The sequence below is a fragment of the Electrona antarctica genome, assembly GCF_951216825.1.
Source record: "Electrona antarctica genome assembly, chromosome: 4".
In the NCBI taxonomy this organism is placed as follows: domain Eukaryota; kingdom Metazoa; phylum Chordata; class Actinopteri; order Myctophiformes; family Myctophidae; genus Electrona; species Electrona antarctica.
In genome coordinates, this window is record NC_136809.1 from 50713053 (window position 1) to 50734630 (window position 21578).

At 41.8% G+C, this 21578-nt stretch overlaps 1 protein-coding gene across 1 annotated transcript in view; it reads right to left on the bottom strand.

Annotated features, from left to right (window-relative positions):
* The window catches only part of LOC306921358 (G protein-coupled receptor kinase 5-like), a 113508-nt gene extending 93362 nt beyond the window's left edge, over positions 1–20146 (bottom strand). Inside the window, exon 1 of the mRNA XM_079498469.1 lies at positions 19748–20146. Coding sequence (XP_079354595.1) covers positions 19748–19799 — 52 coding nt within the window. The 5' untranslated portion in view covers positions 19800–20146. The remainder of the gene's footprint in view (positions 1–19747) is intronic.
* Between the last annotated feature and the right edge of the window lie 1432 nt (positions 20147–21578).

Below are 21578 nucleotides of genomic sequence, written 5' to 3' on the forward strand. Positions count from 1 at the left end.
TTGACAGACAATAGTACTCGCTGCGATAATGACATAATCGACTGTGATCATTATTATGGCCACACCACAAGGATCATACAATGTGAATTTGACACTTCCACACACACTACACTACAGTTCACTCCATGTCTAGTGGGACACGATCCACACCCTACAGCTGGGGCATGTGTGTGTGTGTGTGTGTGTGTGTGTGTGTGTGTGTGTGTGTGTGTGTGTGTGTGTGTGTGTGTGTGTGTGTGTGTCTGTGTGTGTGACTGTGTGTGTGACTGTGTGTGTGTGGAGACTCTGACCGCGCACACTGTCTGCCACATTCTCCAAGCACAATGAGGCATAACCTTAATGGTAGGAAATGAGAGAGGGTCACACATAGTTTAGGCCTATTGTAATGCATGCACACACACACACACACACACACACACACACACACAGGCACGATGACGTCGGGGCCGTGATAAACGAGCGAGCACGCCGTTGCTCTCTCTCTCTCTCTCTCTCTCTCTCTCTGGTCTCTCGGCAGGCCTTCATCCATACAGTATGGTTGGCTGGAGAGCACCCAGATAAGAAAAACATTAGCTGGAAGTATCCGTATTGTCCCGTTCAAAGCAATAGCCTGGTGTGTTTGCACAGGGTAATCCATCTGTATAGTGTACTGTATACCCACACATTGCAAGACGCACATGATCGGCAGAGAGACGGAGAGAGAGAGAGAGAGAGAGAGAGAGAGAGAGAGAGAGAGAGAGAGAGAGAGAGAGAGAGAGAGAGAGAGAGAGACAGAGACAGAGACAGAGACAGAGAGAGAGAGAGAGAGAGAGAGAGACACACAGAGACAGAGAGAGAGAGAGAGACACACAGAGACAGAGAGAGAGACAGAGACAGAGAGAGACAGAGACAGAGCGCGAGAGAACACTAAAAGCCACTGTATACAGTATACTGTCCTCCTCCTAACCTCTCTCCACTGAGGCGGAAAGTAACTAAGTACATTTATTTAAGTACTGCACCTGACCTGACATATTTGTACCAGTTTCCAGTACTTTGACATCTCAGAGGCAAATATTGTACTTTTACTCAACTACAAATATTTGACAACTCGAGGTGAATAAGGCTATGGTCCCCCATTTAATGTCATTTCTATCTCCAACCCCAAAGTATATTGTAAAATCAAAGTTAATTTAACTCTGAGAGTGTACAAATGGAACCAAATGGACCCATAAGGGTCCATTTGGTTCCTAATTATCATTTAGCTGGGGACCCCCTGGAACTCTCTCAAGGACCCCTAAGGGGTCCCCGGACCACCCTAGAATTCATTCACCCTAGTATTCATCTCAGTAAGTATATGAAGTATAGTGTAGCAGAGTGTCTCACTCAGTCTAATATCTCCCCCGAATCACAGGAATATGCCTTTGGCTTAGTGGTTAAGATGTTGGCTTTCCACGCAGGAGACCAGGGTACGAATCCCGGCGTTACAGTAGCAAGAGTAAAGAAGATCCATAGACTTAGACTACCCACAGGTCGTCTTAACCCATTTTGGGCGGGAACCCCTTTTGGTGTTTTAAACATTATGTTATAATTTAGCTATTGAAAAATAGCAGATCTACAGGCTCATAGCGCGCCACCAAGTGGCGCGCTACGCTTGTAGGTCTGCTATTTTTGAAAAATCGTGAAAATATTTATTTCAGAAAACTGGAGGATTTCGAAGATTTTTTTTTAATTTCGAGGTCAGGCCTAAATGGCTTAAGTCAAACATATTGTAATAACTAAAGTATTTGCCTGAAGGAGAGAAGAAAAAAAAGACACTAACTTTTGGTGCTTCTTTTGTCAACCCAGTGAAAGGAATGCACCTAGTTACAACAGGGACATATCCCTTTGGCTTAGTGGTTAAGATGTTTTCCACGCAATCCCGGGCATTACATATAATAAGCAGGGTTCGGATTGGATGACGAAGCATCACGAATATGTATCACATGGAATCACAGAATTCAGAGCTACTCCTCTCCAAGATCACGTGACACTTCGTGCCTCCCAGCTATGGGACGTTAGTGGGTTTTAACATTGATCCGGTTGCTATGCAACGCCTCGGTCACCACCGAGCTATAGGACGTTACAACTCCTCTCCATATACCTCGGTTCAAAGCAGGATTTTCAATTCGGATGTCATTTGTGACTTTGTCTCGCATGGCTCCCCGACATGTAAACGTTTCTGGCGACGGGTAAACGGTGTGCGCTAATGCTAATGATAGCCGATGGCTGCAGTGAGTGTGTGCATGGGGGCGGGGCTACAAGGGGGAGGAAACCCATTCTCTTTAAAGTGGACGCAGGCGGTGGCACAGCTTAACTACATTTATGCTACCAGCTAGCAGCAAAAAAATTTGTTAACTAACTATCATCACCTCAAATTATATTACATTATACAATTTTATAGTATATTAAACACCTTAAGTATGAATTGTCACAACCAGAGCCATCTAATAGAAGAGTTGCGATGTTGAGGGGGAAGAAACCGAGCGCTCGAGCACTGTTCATGCAGCCTGCACTGAGACGAGCTGGAGTTGGAAATACATTGTTTTCAACGAGGGCGGCGCAAATAAGAGCCATTTTAAGCATTTGTGCAACATGACAACTGTTTTAAAGTATTGTACAGTAACAACTAAAGTCTCTTTAATGTTTATGTTGTACGATTACTACAAAACAATCTAAAATAAAGGGATTTAAGATCATTAAAGCTGGGCTGATGCCTGAGTCCAATGCATTTCTGCCTACTTCCGGTCCAGGACTTGTCCCCAGTTGGTTGTCCCCATTCTCAATAGAAGTCTATGTAGAGGAGCCGCCATTGGACTGTCTATATCCAAGGCTCTGGTCACAACCAGCCAGGTGGCCAAAACACTGTTAAAGTTAGCAAAGTTACTATATTTACCCAGGGTAACTGGACTAAGCATCAGATACTTGTTTACAGCCAGGCCCTGCTCATAGAACATTTCATGGTAGTGGTTCAATGCCTTGCTCAAGGGCACTTCAGCGGTGGTAATTTTAACGTGCCGGTCCGGGGATACGAACTGGCGACCTTCCGGTATCAAGGCCGCTCCGCAAACCGTTCGGCCACCGCTGCCACAATGAAGAATAGAGATGGATTTAAATGATTCATTATATAGCTTAGTAACTCCTAGGGTCTTCAGTGTCATCTGTGGCAAGATAGAAAATGTTGAAGTACAAGAAGTGTCGAACAGTACTTTGCCATGGCAAATCGTCTGTTCTTTTTTTTCTCTCTGCAATGACATCATTGTGTTATTACAACCTTGCCAAGCTTACGTTTCCGCAAGAAGTATGCTGCAGCCTCCTATACCCTCTTGCCTAATTTCACTCGTCGTTGTACAATGGTGTCGCTGCTCACCGCAACTGATTTTCAGTGAGTGACAGAATAAGTCTAAATTAGGCTTCACTTGCTTCTTCTACCGCAGGGGTGGGCAACTGGCGACCCGGGGGCCACATGCGGCCCCCACCTTCACTTAATGCGGCCCGCATGTTAATATCAGGATACTGATATAGTATTGATTTAATTACTTTAATTACTTCATGACTAGTATTAAATGACTAGTATTAAATTACTAGTATTAAAATGTTATTGTCTTTTTGTGTCCAATGTAGTTATGATAACAGTTCATAAGGTTAACATAACTATAACTAAATGCATTTGAAATTCAATAAAAAGGGTTACTTTTCACGATTCCATTTCAAAAATAGCAAAAAAATATTCAGGTTTTCAAGTCAAATATAGCAAAAAATAGCTGATCTGAGCTTGTAGATCGGCTATTTTTTGCTACGACAGTAATATGCACTGTGGCCCTCTGGAGTGAGCGTGGAAATATATTGGCCCTCGCCATCGTCAAAGTTGCCCACCCCTGATCTACCGCCATCCCACACAACACACGTTTCTTCTCATTAACCCCATTTGGGGCGGGAACCCCTTTTGGTGTTAGCATTATGTTATGCTTTAGCTATTGAAAAATAGCAGATCTACGAGCTTGTAGATCTGCTATTTTTGAAAAATCGAAGAACCACTGACATAGAAACATAGCTTTTTCAGAAAACTGTCAGGATGTAGAAGACATTTTTAGAATCTGATCTCAGGTCAAAATGGGTTAAAGGTTTGTCCAAATTACGTCCATGAATACGTCACCATTCCACTGTTTGTTCTAGATCTACCGCAGTGCTTCCAAAAACTTTTCAGGTCGAGACCCAAAAAGAGAGATTAGACATTTGCCCGGGTTGGCCCCAAACTAGTGAAAATAGCAGATCTACAAGCTCACAACGTTTTATGAGCTAGTAGTAGATCAGGTATTTTCACTACTTCTTAATTATTATTTGAATGTGTTTCTTAGATTTGTTTGTTTGTTTTAAAATGTATACACTTATTTTAAATGTCTTTATTTAAAAAAGAAATCTTTTGAAATATATATTAGATCTGCACGCACGCGGAAACAACGGTCGGACATGCGCTGGTCCGTGCTTGCGGTTAGGTTAGTGTTTGAGGTAGGTTGTCGTTCTAATGACAGTCGGACCAATAGTATGTCTAAACTAAAGCCTGTACCACACACACACACACACACACACACACACACACACACACACACACACACACACACACACACACACACACACACACACACACACACACACACACACACACACACACACACACACACACACACACACACACACTATATTTTGTTTTTTAATAAAAAAATAATAATTAAGAAGTAGTGAAAATAGCCGACCTACAAGCTCAACAACGTGGTGCGAAGAGACACGTTGTCCGCTTACAGATCTTCTATTTTCACTGGGTCCCGGGTGGGCAAACGACTCATCTCTCTTTTGGGTCTGGACCTGCAAGCTTTGGGAACCACACTGAGGTAAAGGATCTACGCTGATCCATGTCGTCTCTGTATCAACACAATGGCCAGTATTATGCGTGTCTTAAGTACCAGGTCTTATTACTTAACTTAAGACCTGGAGGCGTGGTCAATGCTGTTTGGCCACTCAGAATAGCCAAATGGCATTGATCACGCCTCCAGGTCTTAAGTTAAGTAATAAGACCTGGTACTTAAGACACGCATAATACTGCCCAATGTGTCATAGATAGACAGAATGTGGAAAGAGACGTTTAGCGGCTATTTTCCTTATTTTCCTACTTTTCTCATCTATCACGGTTGGTATAGGATCAGCCGATAGAATTTCAGTAGCATTTTTGGAACGGCAAGCTCCGCCTTCTGCCTTTCGGTGACGTGTTCGTCATCGTGGACTCATCTTTGCCCAAACCCAATATTCGATGTGTGTCAGTAGGTTGTTGTCCTATTCTGATCAAACAACAGAAACAATCTGGACATCATGTTTAGAAACAGGACATCAATCCAATCTTTAACCCATTTAGGCCTGACGTCAAAATTAAAAAAATGTCTTCTAGTTCATGACAGTTTTCTGAAATACCCATGTTTCTATATCAGTGGTGCTCAATATTTCATGTCAATGACCCCCAGAATTATGTGTATTTGGCCGCAGACCCCCATCTGAAAATATGTTGTTCCAGAGACCCCCCCATAAGCAAATATATGAGTTAAAAACGTTTGCTCTGAAAGAATATATATATATATATTATATATAAAGATTTGCGCCACATTTTCACGATTTTTCAAAAATAGCAGACCTACAAGCTCGTATGAGCTTGTAGATCTGCTATTTTTCAATAGCTAAGGTATAACACAATGCTTAAAAGTTAAAACACCAAAAGGGGATCCCGCCCAAAATGGGTTAAATCAGAGCTCATCTAAATTAAACATCACTCACAGACCAATTTAGGTTAACGACCGAGCCGAGTGCAGCCGACAAGGTAGGTAAATCATATTCATTTCAGAGTTAGTTGTGTTTTGGTTTACAGTACAGTACAGTACAGGGGAAATTAATACAAATCTGGGAATACATTTTATTACCACGAATGTTCTTCACCAATGTGTTTGTAAGGGTGTCTACTAACATACTATATCAAACATTGGTTTCTATATAGTATGTGGGTGGAAAAGAAATATGGGACCTTTACCAGATGGAACAAATGACATGTGCCCTGAGGCTTCAACCAAACATATTTAGTAAAAGATGGAGTCCTATAATAATGCCTTTACTAATGAGGTAGGTGGTGTTGGAATCTGGAGTAACAATTCACCAAATACACTTCTCACCAGACCTTCCGGTGTGTTCATATGGGTCCCCAGTCATGTATGTATTCATTATTGTTCGTTGTTCACTCCCCATTGTTGTCGACGCTCTGTTGTTTTTATTTCTTTACTTGTATTTTATTTCCTTGTTTTATTGTGAATATTTGTAAATGTACATGAAGTCGTTTGTGTGTATGACTATAGTATATTCCATGAAAGTGTGAAACAGCTGAGGTTGTGTGTGAAAAAAAGCAGTTTTGTTCTTGCTTAATGTAAATCGCTCTGGATTAGGAGCGTCTGCTAAATGCCTAAATTGTAGTCGGAATGGCGGTGCATCAGAATGCCAACGCCATGTCCACGAGGCGAGGACCATCAGCTTATTCTTTTTTTCATATTAAACTCTTTGTCTTTGGTTTTAACGTGAGACAATGTGTTGTGTAATTACGTCCTAAAATACATATTGTGTGTTTTCCGCACATTGAACGAGCCATGTTTAACATTGACAGGCAATTGAAAAGGCAGCCAATAGGCCTATCTCACAGCATTTCCCCGCCCCCTTTTAGAGCTAGTGGTGTTATTTGTTTTCCGGTCCATAGGCTTCCATGTTAAAAGAGGTATTTTCACAAGCCACAAACTACCGTTTTGTAAAGGTAAGGTTTATTCTACTTATTTGAGTTGTTATACCATTGTGTTTTTTATTATCGGTCTTTGACATTTTAACATTAGAAATGTACTTAAATTCTCCAGAGAAAAAAAGTGTAAATGCCTAATGTTAAATGACACCACTATCTACCGGAAGTGGGCGTGGAAAGCGGGCTGTGAGATAGGCCTATCTCAAGAGCACCCTGGAGATATCTTCTTCAGGTAAAACGCAAACAAAAGCCATGACGTTGGAAGTGGAACGTGTGTGTGGAGCATGTCTGTGTGATCATAATCAGCAGGGACAGTAATATGCCAAGTGTAGCAGAGTGACTCACACAACCTCAGCCTGGTGGGCCTAAAAGTCTAATATCTCCCCCGAATCACAGGGATATGCCTTTGGATTAGTAGTTAAGACGTTGGCTTTCCACGCGGGAGACCCGGGTACGAATCCCGGGCGTTACATAAGCTGATGAATATTATCTTTAACTCATTTTGACCCGAGATCAGATTCAAAAAATGTCTTCTACATCCTGACAGTTTTCTGAAAAAGCTATGTTTCTATGTCCGTCCTTCGATTTTTCAAAAATAGCAGACCTACAAGCTCGTAGCGCGCCACTCGGTGGCACGCTATGAGCTTGTAGATCTGCTATTTTTCAATAGCTAAAGCATAACATAATGCTAACACCAAAAGGGGTTCCCGCCCAAAATGGGTTAACTGTCCCCCGTCGGCGCCTCCTGCTGGTTGTTTACTGCGCCGGCACACATCAGAGAATGTGCGCGTGACGCACTCAAGCCCGGCATAAGCACACACGCACATATAGATCCAATCCTATTTGAATCAAAGCCTGCGTATATATGCAGGGCTCGCGTGCCATGCACGCCTGGTGTAGCCGGTATCATTGTTGATATAAATTGGACCTTTCCAAACGCGCGCAGTACATTTCACACACCTAGCCTCACTCACACGGTCGCAACAGATTGCTGTATGCTTGTTGTATACAAAGGGTGTGACACAGCTTGCCCCAATGCATTTCCAATGGGAGTCACATGGTTTGACACAACATTCGTGTTGTATGAGGGGGAGGGGCGCAGTCGAAACACAGCCAAAAAGCCATACAACAGCTTGTAGTCCAAAATGTGGACTACAAACCATGTGACTTCCATTGGAAATGCATTGGGGTGGCCATGACACTCACAACATTCATACAACAAGCATGCATCAATGTTTTAAAAGGTCTGAGTGAGGCCTAACACATACGCACACTTTGAAAAGCCTGGTGTAGATCGGGCGTTATGCTGTCGGCAAAAAAAATACAGTTTCTTAATACTAGTTTATACTATTTTTTATCCAGTGTTATCATAATATATGTGACTAAATTTGACTGAGGGACTGCCATTGGATTTTTTTGAATTTTCGGAATCATAGCTTCAAATTGACATATTGGTTGTTCAGTTTGACCCACCAGTTTTGGAGATATGGCTTATAGAGTAATGTCTTGCAGAAAACAGCGAGTTGAGAAAACAGGCTTGAAAGGTTCACTTATGTGGTCTCTAACATTACACATAGCTACATGTTTGGGCATTTGTTTCATATCTACATGTCGATTTCAGCTCTGACACTTATTTCAGACATGCTGAATAGTATGTGAAGAGTCTGCCTGTGCTATTAACTCATTTCGGAGAAAAAAAAAAAGTCAAATCTGGTCACAATTATGTTATGCCCAGTCACTACACACGAGATGTTCCTTCTTTTTTTTTTTACTGTGTTTAAGTTAGACATGTGAGTCGTTTTTACTAGCCTGGCTTTGGCCAGACTGATAAGATGGATTCACTCACGCACGCTTCCTCCCCCCGGTATCAGTCTGGACTTCGTCCCATAGGCAGCTTGAAAAGTGGCCGTGAGTGGTTGCCTTGACAGACAGACTCATCCAGCCAATCAGAGTTAACGAGAGGCTGATAGTCATCACAGTGTGCTAGTCTGCTTAACCCGTTCAGGCCCGACGTCGAAATTTAAAAAAAAAAAGTTTTCTAAATCATGAGAATTTTCTGAAAGATTTGAGGCACATTTTAACGATTTTTCAAAAATAGCAGACCTACAAGCTCGTAGCGTGCCACTCGGTGGCGCGCTATGAGCTTGTAGATCTGCTATTTTTCAATAGCTAAAGCATAACATAACACCAAAAGGGGTTCCCGCCCAAAATGGGTTAAAGATAGAACAACAAGGTCTGTTTACTTTTTAGTTTTTTAGTTCCTACTTGTAAAACTGTGACATGACAATAAATATGATTGTGATTATTTTGCGTCTCGTTGCGTCGAGGGCAGCCGCTGTTGTTTTGAAAGTACCGCAGCATGTATTCTACGTCACACACACACATGGACCAATCAATCAGAAGCTGCTTTTCACTGTTGTACGAACAGCAGTCACTGATTGGCCCCCCGATCATTTTCTGATTTCTCCACCTTCCGCATATAATCTCACAGCCCCCTTTCCACGTCCCCTTCCGGTAGATAGTGGTGTCATTTAACATTAGCATTTACACGTTTCTTTCTCTGGAGAATCTAAGTACATTTCCTAATGTAAAAATGTGACAGACCAATATTATTATGAAGCAAACAAGATGGTAAATCAGCTCGAACAGATAGAACAAACCTTACCTTGAGAAAACAAAAGTTGTAGACTTCTTAAATTACCTCTGTTAACATGTAGTGTCTATGGAGTGACGTCACGCTATCACCACTAACTCGGAAAGGGGGCGTATTAAGGGGGCGGGGAAATTCTGTGAGATAGGCCAATTGGCCCGAAGACACGTCATGTTTTCTGGCCAAAGCCAAGGCTAACTTTGTACACCACTGGTGACGACGACAAGCGAGACTTGACAAAAGGGACGGTTCAGTTGGACTTGGGCCACAACGTCACAAAAACAGAACACCAAAGAACTCGGGAACCCCTTTTGGTGAAAAATAGCAGATCTACAAGCTCATAGCGCGCCACCGAGTGGCGCGCTACGAGCTTGCAGGTCTGCTATTTTTGAAAAATCGAAGAACGACTGACATAGAAACATAGCTCTTTCAGAAAACTGTCAGGATGTAGAAGACATTTTTAGAATCTGATCTCAGGTCAAAATGGGATAATGTAATGAGAACGGTACAGTACACACCGAGTGAACAAAACAACACTCTGCTAGCATCACCGAAGTAGTCATCAACGAAGAATTGACGCCGGCCTTGTTGTTCTCGTCTGTGCATTTGGTGTGTATACTCTTGGATTACCTATTGTTCTGAAGGATCAAACATATGCATAACTCGTAGGACATGGAACACCGAATGAGGGCAACATTAGAGCAAAGAAAATGGGAATGTAATGCTAGTACTTTAGGGATGTTTTTGATGTACAGAGATATTAACCCATTTTGACCTGAGATCAGATTCTATAAATGTCTTCTACATCCTGACAGTTTTCTGAAAAAGCTATGTTTCTGTGTCAGTGGTTCTTCGATTTTTCAAAAATAGCAGACCTACAAGCTCGTAGCGCGCCACTCGGTGGCGCGCTATGAGCTTGTAGATCTGCTATTTTTCAATAGCTAAAGCATAACATAATGCTAACACCAAAAGGGGTTCCCGCCCAAAATGGGTTTAATAGATTATTCAAAGAATTTTAAAGCACACAATGGAACACGTGTTGTGGCCCTAGTACATTATTTATTTGGATTATTCGTATCGGTCAGTGTCAATCAATTCGGTGTATATTTAGGTTATTTATTTGTCATATCTGAATGTTTGTTTATATATTTTTTATTAAAAAAACAAATTTCAATGTCCAATGCCGAAAATACAAATATTGTATTTTTATTGTATTGTAATAATTGTTAATCACAATATTTGCATGACAATCAATCTTCAACAAACATCTGGTGATCAGCCCTCAGCCATCACGCACCATGGGCACACGCACACGCATGCACAAGCACGCACACGTGCGTTCCTGCAGCCTGCCATGGTGTGTTGCAAGACCTCTCTTTCCTTCTTGCCCCTCCATGTTCCAAAATGATTCCATAAAATCCAACAAAGACAGGCTTGAAAACCGACCCTTGTTTTCACAATGTCTTCAGGGAGGGAGGGAGAGAGAGAGAGAGAGAGAGAGAGAGAGAGAGAGAGAGAGAGAGAGAGAGAGAGAGAGAGAGAGAGAGAGTCCAAGAAAGGTGGGACAGAAAGGGAGAATATCCAGAGACTCTAAACATTAGCAAGACATTAACTGAGCATGTTTAATATGACAAACACTAAAAGCTTGATTATCTTGATTATTTACAGCCGTGTCTCTCTCCGACACTGCAGGGCCTGCTGGCTATTCATGGCCACGCTGAATGGGACGCCCAGGAACGCCACATTCCAGCATGGAGGCCACGAGTGTGGAAAACAAAGCACGTCGTGGTACACCTCGAGGGGTATCTGCGATTGGATGACACCTTCAGTGAAATGATATGGCATCACCGACGGAGCTTATATCAGGTTTTGGCAGTGGTGGGAAAACTGGAAAAAGTACTCAATTGTTTTACCTAAGTAAAAGTACAAGTAAAAGTACGGAATTGAAAATGTACTGGAGTAAAAGTACAAAAGTATCGGCATCAAAATGTACTTAAAGTACTAAAAGTAAAAGTACTCATTGTGCAGAATGTGCCATTTCACAAGTTAAAAATGTATTGAAAATAGCAGATCTACAAGCTCACAATGCGTCGCAACGACGCATTGTGAACTTGTAGATCGGCTATTTTCAAATGGCCCGAAATGTATAGGGTTTAAGTGGTTAATGTATGTTTTCTAATCAAAACTTAAATCTCCAAAGTAGCTAGTAACTAAAGTTTTCAAATGATTGTAGTGGAGTAAAAGTACAAATTTTGGCTCTGAGATGTAGTGGAGTAGAAGTAAAAGTATTGGAAATACTCAAGTAAAGTACAAATACCTCAAAGTTGTACTTAAGTACTGTACCTAAGTGAAAAGTTACTTTCCACCACTGGGTTTTGGTGATTGAAAACGTTCTAACTTCTTATCTGACCTCTGCAAAAACAGTAGGAGCAAAAAAAAGTGTGAGTGTGCAAACTATTATTTCAATGCAAAAACAGTAGCCGGACATTTTTAAAGGCAGCCTAGCAAGTGTGTATATACAGTAAAAAGAGTGTTTAGAAGTGTTTTTGTTCAGTTTGGAAGTCAAAACCTCAAAAATACGTAAAGTAAAGTAAGTAAAGTTAAAAGAGGCACACGGCTGTCTTCGTGAAGAAATTGCTTTTTTAACGACAGGCAGCTGGAAGAGCATCGCTATCATGTTAACGCAACGTTAAAAAAAACCCTCTTTATGCAGAGTCATCTTTCCAACATGGGCTAGTAAGTAACAACAACATAGGTATATATCGTTAGCCAGAATAGCCACTAAGCAGTGTTGTTTTTGGCAGCAGATTTCTATTTTAGTCTAGTCATAGTCTTTGGAATGAAACTTAATTTAGTCATATTTTAGTCACCTGGAATGTTTTAGTGTTAGTCTAGTTTTAGTCGACTAAATATAAGATTTTAGTCGACTAAATCTACAGTTGATTTAGTCGACTAAAATGTTATTTTGGCGAGCCTTGATGCCGTCGTAATGACTTGCTGAAAATAGCCGATCTACAAGCTCACAACGCGTCGCACTGCGACGCGTTGTGAGCTTGTAGATCGGCTATTTTCAGCATGCAACCAAGTGTAAAATGACTTATACTGGAGCTCTTGTCCACTAGCATTTTAGTCTAGTTTTTATTTGTTGACGAAATTGTCAATATATTTAGTCTTATAGTTTTAGTCGTCATAGCTTAGTTTTTATTTAGTGTCCATTTAGTTTTTGTCAGTGAAAAAAAAGGTAGTCGACGAAAAATTTGTCATAGTCTTGGTCGACGAAATCAACACTGCCACTATAAGCTATAGTGTCGCTAGTACCCGCTACTAATGGCAGAGCGACGCGTACGTAACACATTGCATCTCATTCTCTTGTCACAGCCCATTTGTGGCTTTACCAACAGTCAAATGGGAACCACATCAAGGGGCCGTCACACAAAGCAATGTGTTTTATGAGCCTCAGCTGGAGGAAACACCCCTAGAGTGATGACAACAAGCGTTAGCCGAGCTACGACCACAAAGCTAATAAAGCTGCACTGGCTAACGACGTCACAGAGGCTAAACTCTCTCACACAAGTGAAACAACCTCCTAGCTCGCAGTCAGTGTCGTTAAACAAAATGTTAAAAAAAGGTTAGTGAGTTGCACGTGTCCGACACCAATTAACCCATTTAGACCCGAGGACGATTCTAGAATAAGTTTTCTTTCTATATCAGTGGTTCTCAACCTTTTTCATGTCAAGGAATGTTGTTCCAGGCAGGCAACCCCCTGCCTGGAACCAGGATTTGAGTTAAAAAACGTTCGCTCTGAAATAATATACATTTGCGCCACATTTTCACGATTTTTCAAAAATATTTTTGAGTGGTGCAACCACTTCAAGGAACAGCAATGTCCGTGTTAACCTATATGTTCGTTCACCTATGTGACTATGAGTAGCAGTAGGGGCAAAAGTGGCGCTGTTGTGCCAGAAACAGAGAGAGAGAGATAGTGCTGCACTGTTGCCTGCTAATGAGAGACAGAGAGAGAGGGGGGGGGGGGATTGCACCACTCAGTTCACACGGGTGTGATTTTTTCAATAGCTAAAGTGTAACATAATGCTTAAAAGCACCAAAAGGGGTTCCCGACCCCCGTCCAGAATGGGTTAATACAAAGAATCAGTGGATCCTATATTGGGAAGTGAAAATGATTCATAATTGTTGGTTTTTAACGGAATGAGCAATGGGACGGTCCACAACATTCCTTCAATTTATATGTAGACAGTGTAAATAATGGGCCATGAAGAAAAGCGGAGATACAGGAGACAACACTCTGGTCAGAAACTAGGTCAGTGGTTCTCAACCCGTGGTCCCAGGGACCACCAGTGGTCCTTCAGGGGGTTCCCAGGTGGTCCCCCAGCTAAATGATGGGAGAGTTGGTAACCAAATGAAACCTTACAGATCTATGCAGAGTTGGGCATTATTGGCCTTATAGATCTTTAACTCTTGAGAGCGTAAAATGAAACCAAAGAAGTCTAGTCTACACAATTAAGAGAATGAATTGTAGAAGAATTGTTATTTTGATCAACGATTGTCTGTTGTCTCTCCTATATGGTACCAACATCGATACAGCATGGAATTGTTATCCAATTAACAATATTCTAAGTGTTGGGTCTGAGAGGCTAAATCTCATCAAATGGTGGTCTGTGGCTCAAATTCTGAATAAATAATGGCCCTCGCCTCGGTATGAAAAGGGTTGAGAACCAGTGATCTAGGCCAGCTGGGGTACATGTGGAACCACTATTGCCCCCATGTCAGTTGTTTGCCTCGTTTATGAACAATGTCGAATCTCAAAATTCCAAACATATTTGCATTTAGCATGTGGGCAGACTGGACACTTGAGAGAAACAATTTTCATGTCTCTCTGACGCAAAGTTGCAAACGTTCAATAGAGGTGAATACCACAGGGGTTAAATCAGTTTAATCAACTATGAACTTGTACAACAAGTCTCCAACATAGCTTGAAACCAAAGACACTGTTGACTGTTCCATCGATAACGCACAATGTAGAATTGCCTTAACGAGTGTTTGAATAGGATACCATTCAGTGTTGTTTTCGACGACTAAAACTAAGACAAAAAATGTTCGTCGACTACCTTTTTCCACTGAGGAAAACTAAATGGAAACTACATGAAAACTAAGCTATGATGACTAAAACTAAGACTAAATACACTGACAATTTCGTCAACAAATAAAAACTAGAAATGTTAGGAAGGGACTAGTGGACAAGAGATCCAGTATAAGTCATTTTACAATTAGTTGCATGCTGAAAATAGCAGATCTACAAGCTCACAACCTGTGGGCTTGTAGATCGGCTATTTTCAGCAAGTGTAAAAACAGTCATTCCGACGGCATCAAGGCACCGCCAAAATACATTTTAGTCGACTAATTCAACTGCAGATTTAGTCGACTGAAATCTTATGATATTTAGTCGACTAAAACTAGACTAACACTAAAACATTCCACGTGACTAAAATGTGACTAAACTAAGTGGAAACTATTCAAGAGACTAATGACTACAACTAAAACCAAAATATGCTGCCAAAAACAACACCGATACCATTATTGTATATTAGAAATCAAAGAATTAAAAGTGTGTAAAGAAGAGGGATGTCAGTGGTGTGGCAAGCACATAACATCATGGTTGTAATTCAACTTAGCATGCATTGATTTTTACACCTAACGTACTGTATGTAAGAGGTAAACGGATCTTTCTGAAAGAATTATAGCATAGAATAGACATAATGTAACGGATAAAATATGTATTCTGATGTCAGATTAGGAGGATTGAATAATTATAATAATGTCCACCTGTTATATTCAAACCATTTGTGTCAGGATGATGGCCTACAAGGTGCTACATTGATAAAGAATGCCTAACTAGCCAGCTGCCACAATGAGACCGAACGTTTCATATTCCCAGACAATATTCTAAACATTTTTGTCAACATTTGACTTTCCAAATAGCAGGCAACAAGTTTCAGACATTTAATCCATGTAGTGTTTAGGGAAACAACACAGCAAAGAACATAACACATTGATATCTTGCTGTCAGATCATTTTTGTTCCCATACCCTGGCCTGTCTGCCGTTTATAAACGCCCATTGCCCGGAGGGACTGTGCTGGAAATGCTAGTTGGTTGGCTACTCTACAATATTAAATAAAGGAATAAATGTACAAAATATATGTAGCTAAATAGATACATACATTAGTTCAACTAGCCAATCTACATTGACACGTTGTGAGCTTGTAGACTAAAAATGTTTCACAAAATAGTAAAAAAAAAGAAAAGGCAAAGAAGTTTAGGGATCTAAGTGCTTTATTTAGTGCTTTTATCCAAAGCACTTTACATTACATTTACATGTATGCACACACACATTCATACACGGATGGCGGAGGAAACGATGCAAGGCACCGACCTGCGCGGGATTGGGGAGCAATTGGGGGTTCAGAATCTTGCTCGTGGTTCCCATCCGGACGCTCTACCGGCCACTCTACTCTTGAGCCACTGCCTCCCTGACATGACTTGACTTGACGTACAATTGCTATGGAAAATGGTAAACGGTCTCTGCTAGATGCTTTGATGTGGACTGTCCAGTTATGGAATGTTGCAGAACAACAGCTTTGGAGATTCTGTTGCAACTTGCAAGTGGTTGAATGCAGGTTTGAACTCACCTCGTTGCAAATCTCTGATCTGATCTGAAATACCCAACCCAACCTTCCGTTACCTCACTTTAAAAAAAAAAGACTGTACTGGTGATAATGAATGGATGTACTCAACAAACCGAGCTTGCCTGCGGCAAAGTGAAATCCACTGAAATTCCTCTTTAGGACTGGCTTAAATTAACATGTGAAATGACATTAAAGACCGCTCTCAAACAATAAAACCCACATCACTCCCTGTGTCATTTCAAACTTTAAAAAGCGGGGCACACCCTGTCACAATATTTATCCTTTGCCATCATGTGCTGCCTCAACCTGAACCTCAACAACTCGTGTGATAATCACTGCCAGGTTACCAGAGTGGAAAGTATTTTCGAGTAGGGGGATGCACCCAATGGGAAATTCTTGGCCGAAAACGAATACCGAATATAGGAAACCGAAAAATAGTGCCCCAAAGTTATTAGTGCAGCCGCGCCCGGCAGCCGGCGAAAACTAGAGTTCTCCACAGACCCGAAGATTAAGGCCCGGGCCGCCCGGCCCTACCTGGGCCCTCATCAAACCCTGTACACTCAAGAGAAGGTCCCCGCAACCACCCTTAGATATACTGTATGGAGCTCACCTGTTCTGACATTCCATGTGTTGATCTGACCTCATCAAACCCTGTACACTCAAGACAAGCTCCTTATATGGCCAGTACAGAATTCATTCCTTGTTGATCTGACCACCCATGCCAAGGCGCCAGCGCTCGCCCAGCAGTCTGCCGTCAACGAGCCGGATGCGTGCATGTGACCTCTCGCCCTCAGGCGTCTTACTGGTGATTAATATTATATATAATTTAAAAAAAAATTACCAGTTTTTGTACCATTGCTGTCATGGCCGTAACTTTGTTGTAGAGATACATGATAATGGCAAAAGACATGATTACATTTTGATCACGTCATCACAACAAAACAGTATGTTACGAAAGGTAACCCCGGTTCTTTGGCTATTCAGTTTCGGCTCTAAAATCAACCGAACCGAATACCACTGAATATGCATTTATTTCAAAAGGCGATTGAAAGAAACGTATAGAACGGGCGTGGGAGGTGCGTGTGCAGTTCAAGATAGCAGTGTTATTGACAACACCAGCTAGCAGCCCAATGCTAATGTGAGTAGCATTTACGACTTGATCAATCAAAAGTACTATAAAAGACCAATTGCCGAAGATCTCCGCCAATGGCGCTAAGCGTAGTATTTATTAATTGCCGCAGATCTTCGGCAATGGAGTTAAATGTGTTAAGTAAGTATGTATGTTACTTTACACCACTGCCCATCTGCAGCATAAGCTACTGTCACTTCACAGCAAAGACACTGGAAAGGCCTATAATAAATTCCAAGGTGTCCAATGCGTGTTCTTGTCATAATCAGATAACTATTTAGTACCGTTATGACACTTTGGCTAGGGACGTTTTATGTTTATAGGCAAGAAGTTACCTGTACCTACATATAGTACCTATAGAAAACTCATCCCCTTGGGGCGGGCATGCAGTTGTTTGTGAAAACTAACCAACTATACATGGACAGCTTGTGTTGCTCCGTTGTTCACGTGACATGCAGGCAGCTAAGTTGACTTTTATTAAGGGACGTTTTAAGACTACTAATTCAACTACAAACGAGGAAGGATGCTATATTGGGGAAATAAAACCTGCCATAATTGTGAATGTACAATAAAATAAACTACAAAATACAGTGCCCTGCAACAACAACAATACAAGTGAGGCTCTGTCTAGTCGATGTCAGACTGAGGCCTTGGCAGAGCTCAATCTACATTTTTTAATTCAATTGACAAGCATCACCGGCTGATAGGTGAAACCGGTTTTGCCGACTTGCTAACGGGGGGGGGCATTTGAAAACAAAGGCGGCTTGCTGTGGTTGGCTACAGCAGAAATGTGCAATGCATGCATACATGGGGTGGTGAGGGGTTAACCAATTAATCTTTTGTTGTCTCTAGGCTAAATTAAATTAAATTATTAATCATCACGTTGCACAATATTATCCCCCTGATTCGAGTGATTTTGATCTGGATCGCAATTCGCACCTCTATTCGCAAAGAAAGAGGGGAAAGGTAACGGAATCTAAACCGTTGGCCAGCAGCAATTACTTTAAAGGACCTTTCTTTTATCTCTTTGCTTTGCTGATAACAATGTTGCGCCTTCACCCCCCTGTGCCCACTCACTGGCAACAAAAGTATCCTCTCTGCTCTCTGCCTTATTCGTGCTCATATTCTGTGCATTTCTGTCAAATTATATTTCCCTCCAGGTGAGATGAGAGAGACCCCGAGAGGACTGTCTGGAGTGAGCCTTCTCTTCCCCCCCCAGGTAGATTGAGGTGGATATACAGTAGATAGTGCACTGTATGCGATCAACATACGCTTCCAGTTCCAGTAGAGCTAATGCGCTGTACAGTACAGCACCATGTCTGCAGGGATCCTTAATAAAAGGCCTCTCAGACAGACAGACAGACAGACAGTCAGTCGCCCACCCCTTAACCCCCACAAAAATAAAACACATTCCCAAGGCAACTCATAATCTCTACATTGTTACAGGTCTCTCTCTCTTTCTCTGGCCTGGTGGTGGATGTAATGGCAGTGCAGAGGAATTAATAACACATCTGCGTCAAATAATGTGACACGTTCCCGTTTCCTTTTAGCAACATGGGTGGCTATACACACACTCCGTATTAGGATTTATAAATTACAACCACAGACTGACTGACTGACTGACTGACTGACTGACTGAAACCTGTGTTAAGGTGAATACAGATACAACATGGCACTTCAACCTTCTGCTGCGTATAGTATAATAGCTAAGCTAGATGTTCAACTTGATATTGGTCAAAAATCCTGTAAACGAATCTGTAATCTGTAACGAAACGGTTATCGTCGCAAAAGATCCTGAATGGCTCGACTGTTTTCATGGGGGGGGGGGAATAGGTGCTTGACATATGCTAATGTAAACTGTCATTACGCGATGTGTTGCACACACACGCGCGCGCGCACACACACACACACACACACACCAGTTGGGCCGTACGTTTGCCCTAGTACACACTATAGGATTAGTATACAAACAGCTGTTTTCAACGCTAAACTGTGTGGCCCCCTTCTGGAGGAAAACCACTGCGTAGGGAAGACAGACAGACAGACAAAAGAGAGAGAGAGAGAGAGAGAGAGAGAGAGAGCACAAATATGTATTTGTACATACTAGGGCCTACACTGTTTTATCTTGATTGTTTTGTTTCCACACTTTTGCTTTGGCAATGTAAACGTACCGCAGGTATTGTTTTCTCATGCCAATAAAGCTCCTTTGAATTGAATTGAATTGAAATTAATTTGAAATTTTGAATTGAAGAGAGAGAGAGAAGAGGGGGGGCAGAGAGAGAGAGGTGCAGAGAGAGAGAGAGATCTCAAGCATAATCCAAGGATGGCAACCAAAAGCTAGTCTTGTAAGAGGTCTGCCCTCTCCTCCTCTCTCTCTCTCTCTCTCCTGTGTGTGTTTGTGTCATCCATGGAGCTGGACAGACTGCTCCCTTACCTTCTCTCGCCTTGAGGAGAACCGTGTTGGCCACGATATTTTCTATCTCCATTGTCAGAAAAATGTGGAATCCGAGCAGCAGCGATACATTTCACTCGGCGGCGGAAATAGAGGATTTTACACAACTATAGTTGCCAACGACGTCGGTGGATATATCCAAGAAGAAGGCGCGCTGCTTCTAGGTGGTGAAATACACTGCACGGGCGCATAGTAATATTTCAATAGTGGTCGTCGTTCAACTCCATTGCTGGGTGTTGTATTTTTTTTTTCTTCTTCAGAAAAGGCAAACCCTATGTGTGGAAGCTATAATATGACTACGAAGAGCTTGTTAGCATTCACAGCCTGCCTCCCCTTTCCTTTCCTTTACAGCCCTGCTTCAGTGCTTCCTTCCTGCTTCGGCTCGGCTGGCTCGCGCCCTCCTCCTCCTCTCTGGCGCCTCCTCCTCCTCGCCCCCCCCCCCCCCCCCCCCCCCCCCTCCTGGCGCCCCCCCCCTCCTAACGCCCCCCCCCCTCGTCCGCACAACGAACGAAGTGCCACAGTGTTGCCAGAGTTTGCGAGAGAAATAAGTATAGCCAGGTCTATGAAAGCTTTTTTTTTTTTCTTTTAATCTTTTTATTGGGTTTTTCACATTTTTCCCCCTCCCATGAAGGGTCCTTGTTCATATCAACATACATTTGTGTACATTTGTAATACATAGATATTAGATACCCCTCATTTCCCACCCCTATGAAAGCTTTTTGATTGATTGATTGATTGATTGATTGATTGATTGATTGATTGATTGAAGTATTTATTAACAGTTTGCAGAATTACAGTACATTTCAAGCACAACAACTCAATACAAAAACTGTTAACTGTGAGTGGACGACCCAATAAAGCATTATACATATAGGCCGTGCTGCGACCCAAGAAAAAGTGCCTAGAAAATGATTTTCGTTCCCGCGTCTTTGGCACTACGATTTCAATGCATATTTCCATAGACAATACCCTTCTGGACTTTGGGTTAAAAGTTCTCTGCATAATATCCTGCAGTATTTTGTCACAAGCCAGAAAAGTGTATAACCAAAAAACGAAAATCTTGTGCTGCTGTTTTTGCTTGTAAAATGTGTTATATTGATTGTGGCAACACAAACTATTTCTCAAATGTCATAATTACATATACCTAACATCTGAAACAAGTATTGGTGCCTTAGTTTAATCATGTGAATTTAGATCATGAAATGTAGCAAATTTGTTAAAGAAAACTCTTCAACTTAAGTGATGGCATACACAATAGTTAATTTAGCCAAAAGCTTATGTTTCATACATAAAGAATTTCACAATCTACTGTGTAATGAAAGGTAGAAAAGAAAAGCAGCCCACCTTGGCCCAAACTGGAGCACCTCCTCCCCCCAGGCACAGCCCCCCCCTCCCCCCATCGGACAGGAGGGGAAGATGAATAATCTTAGAAAAAATCATTTTATGTATATGTTCAAAACAGATTTGTTACTATGCCTAATAAGTATGCTGTATGTATCACAGTATCGGCGCCTAATTCTGGTTAATTGCATGTGTCTGTTTGTTCCAGGGGTCATCAACATGTCCGTACAAGACTGGCAAGACTTGTCCATGTCTGTGACATTTTTTTATGTTGGTTATAATGTCTACAATATATCAAAATATTTAAATAATTAGTTTGAATTATTTTGGTGACTGGTGAAGTGTCGGGACTCGGGATGACATGCTCATTAATGTCAGGCGACAGACAGCTAGAAGTAATGTTTGCTAATAGCTGGCTTTCATTGTTGCCCTTTCATTGTGGCATAATTCCTTACATCACACCACCTACCGG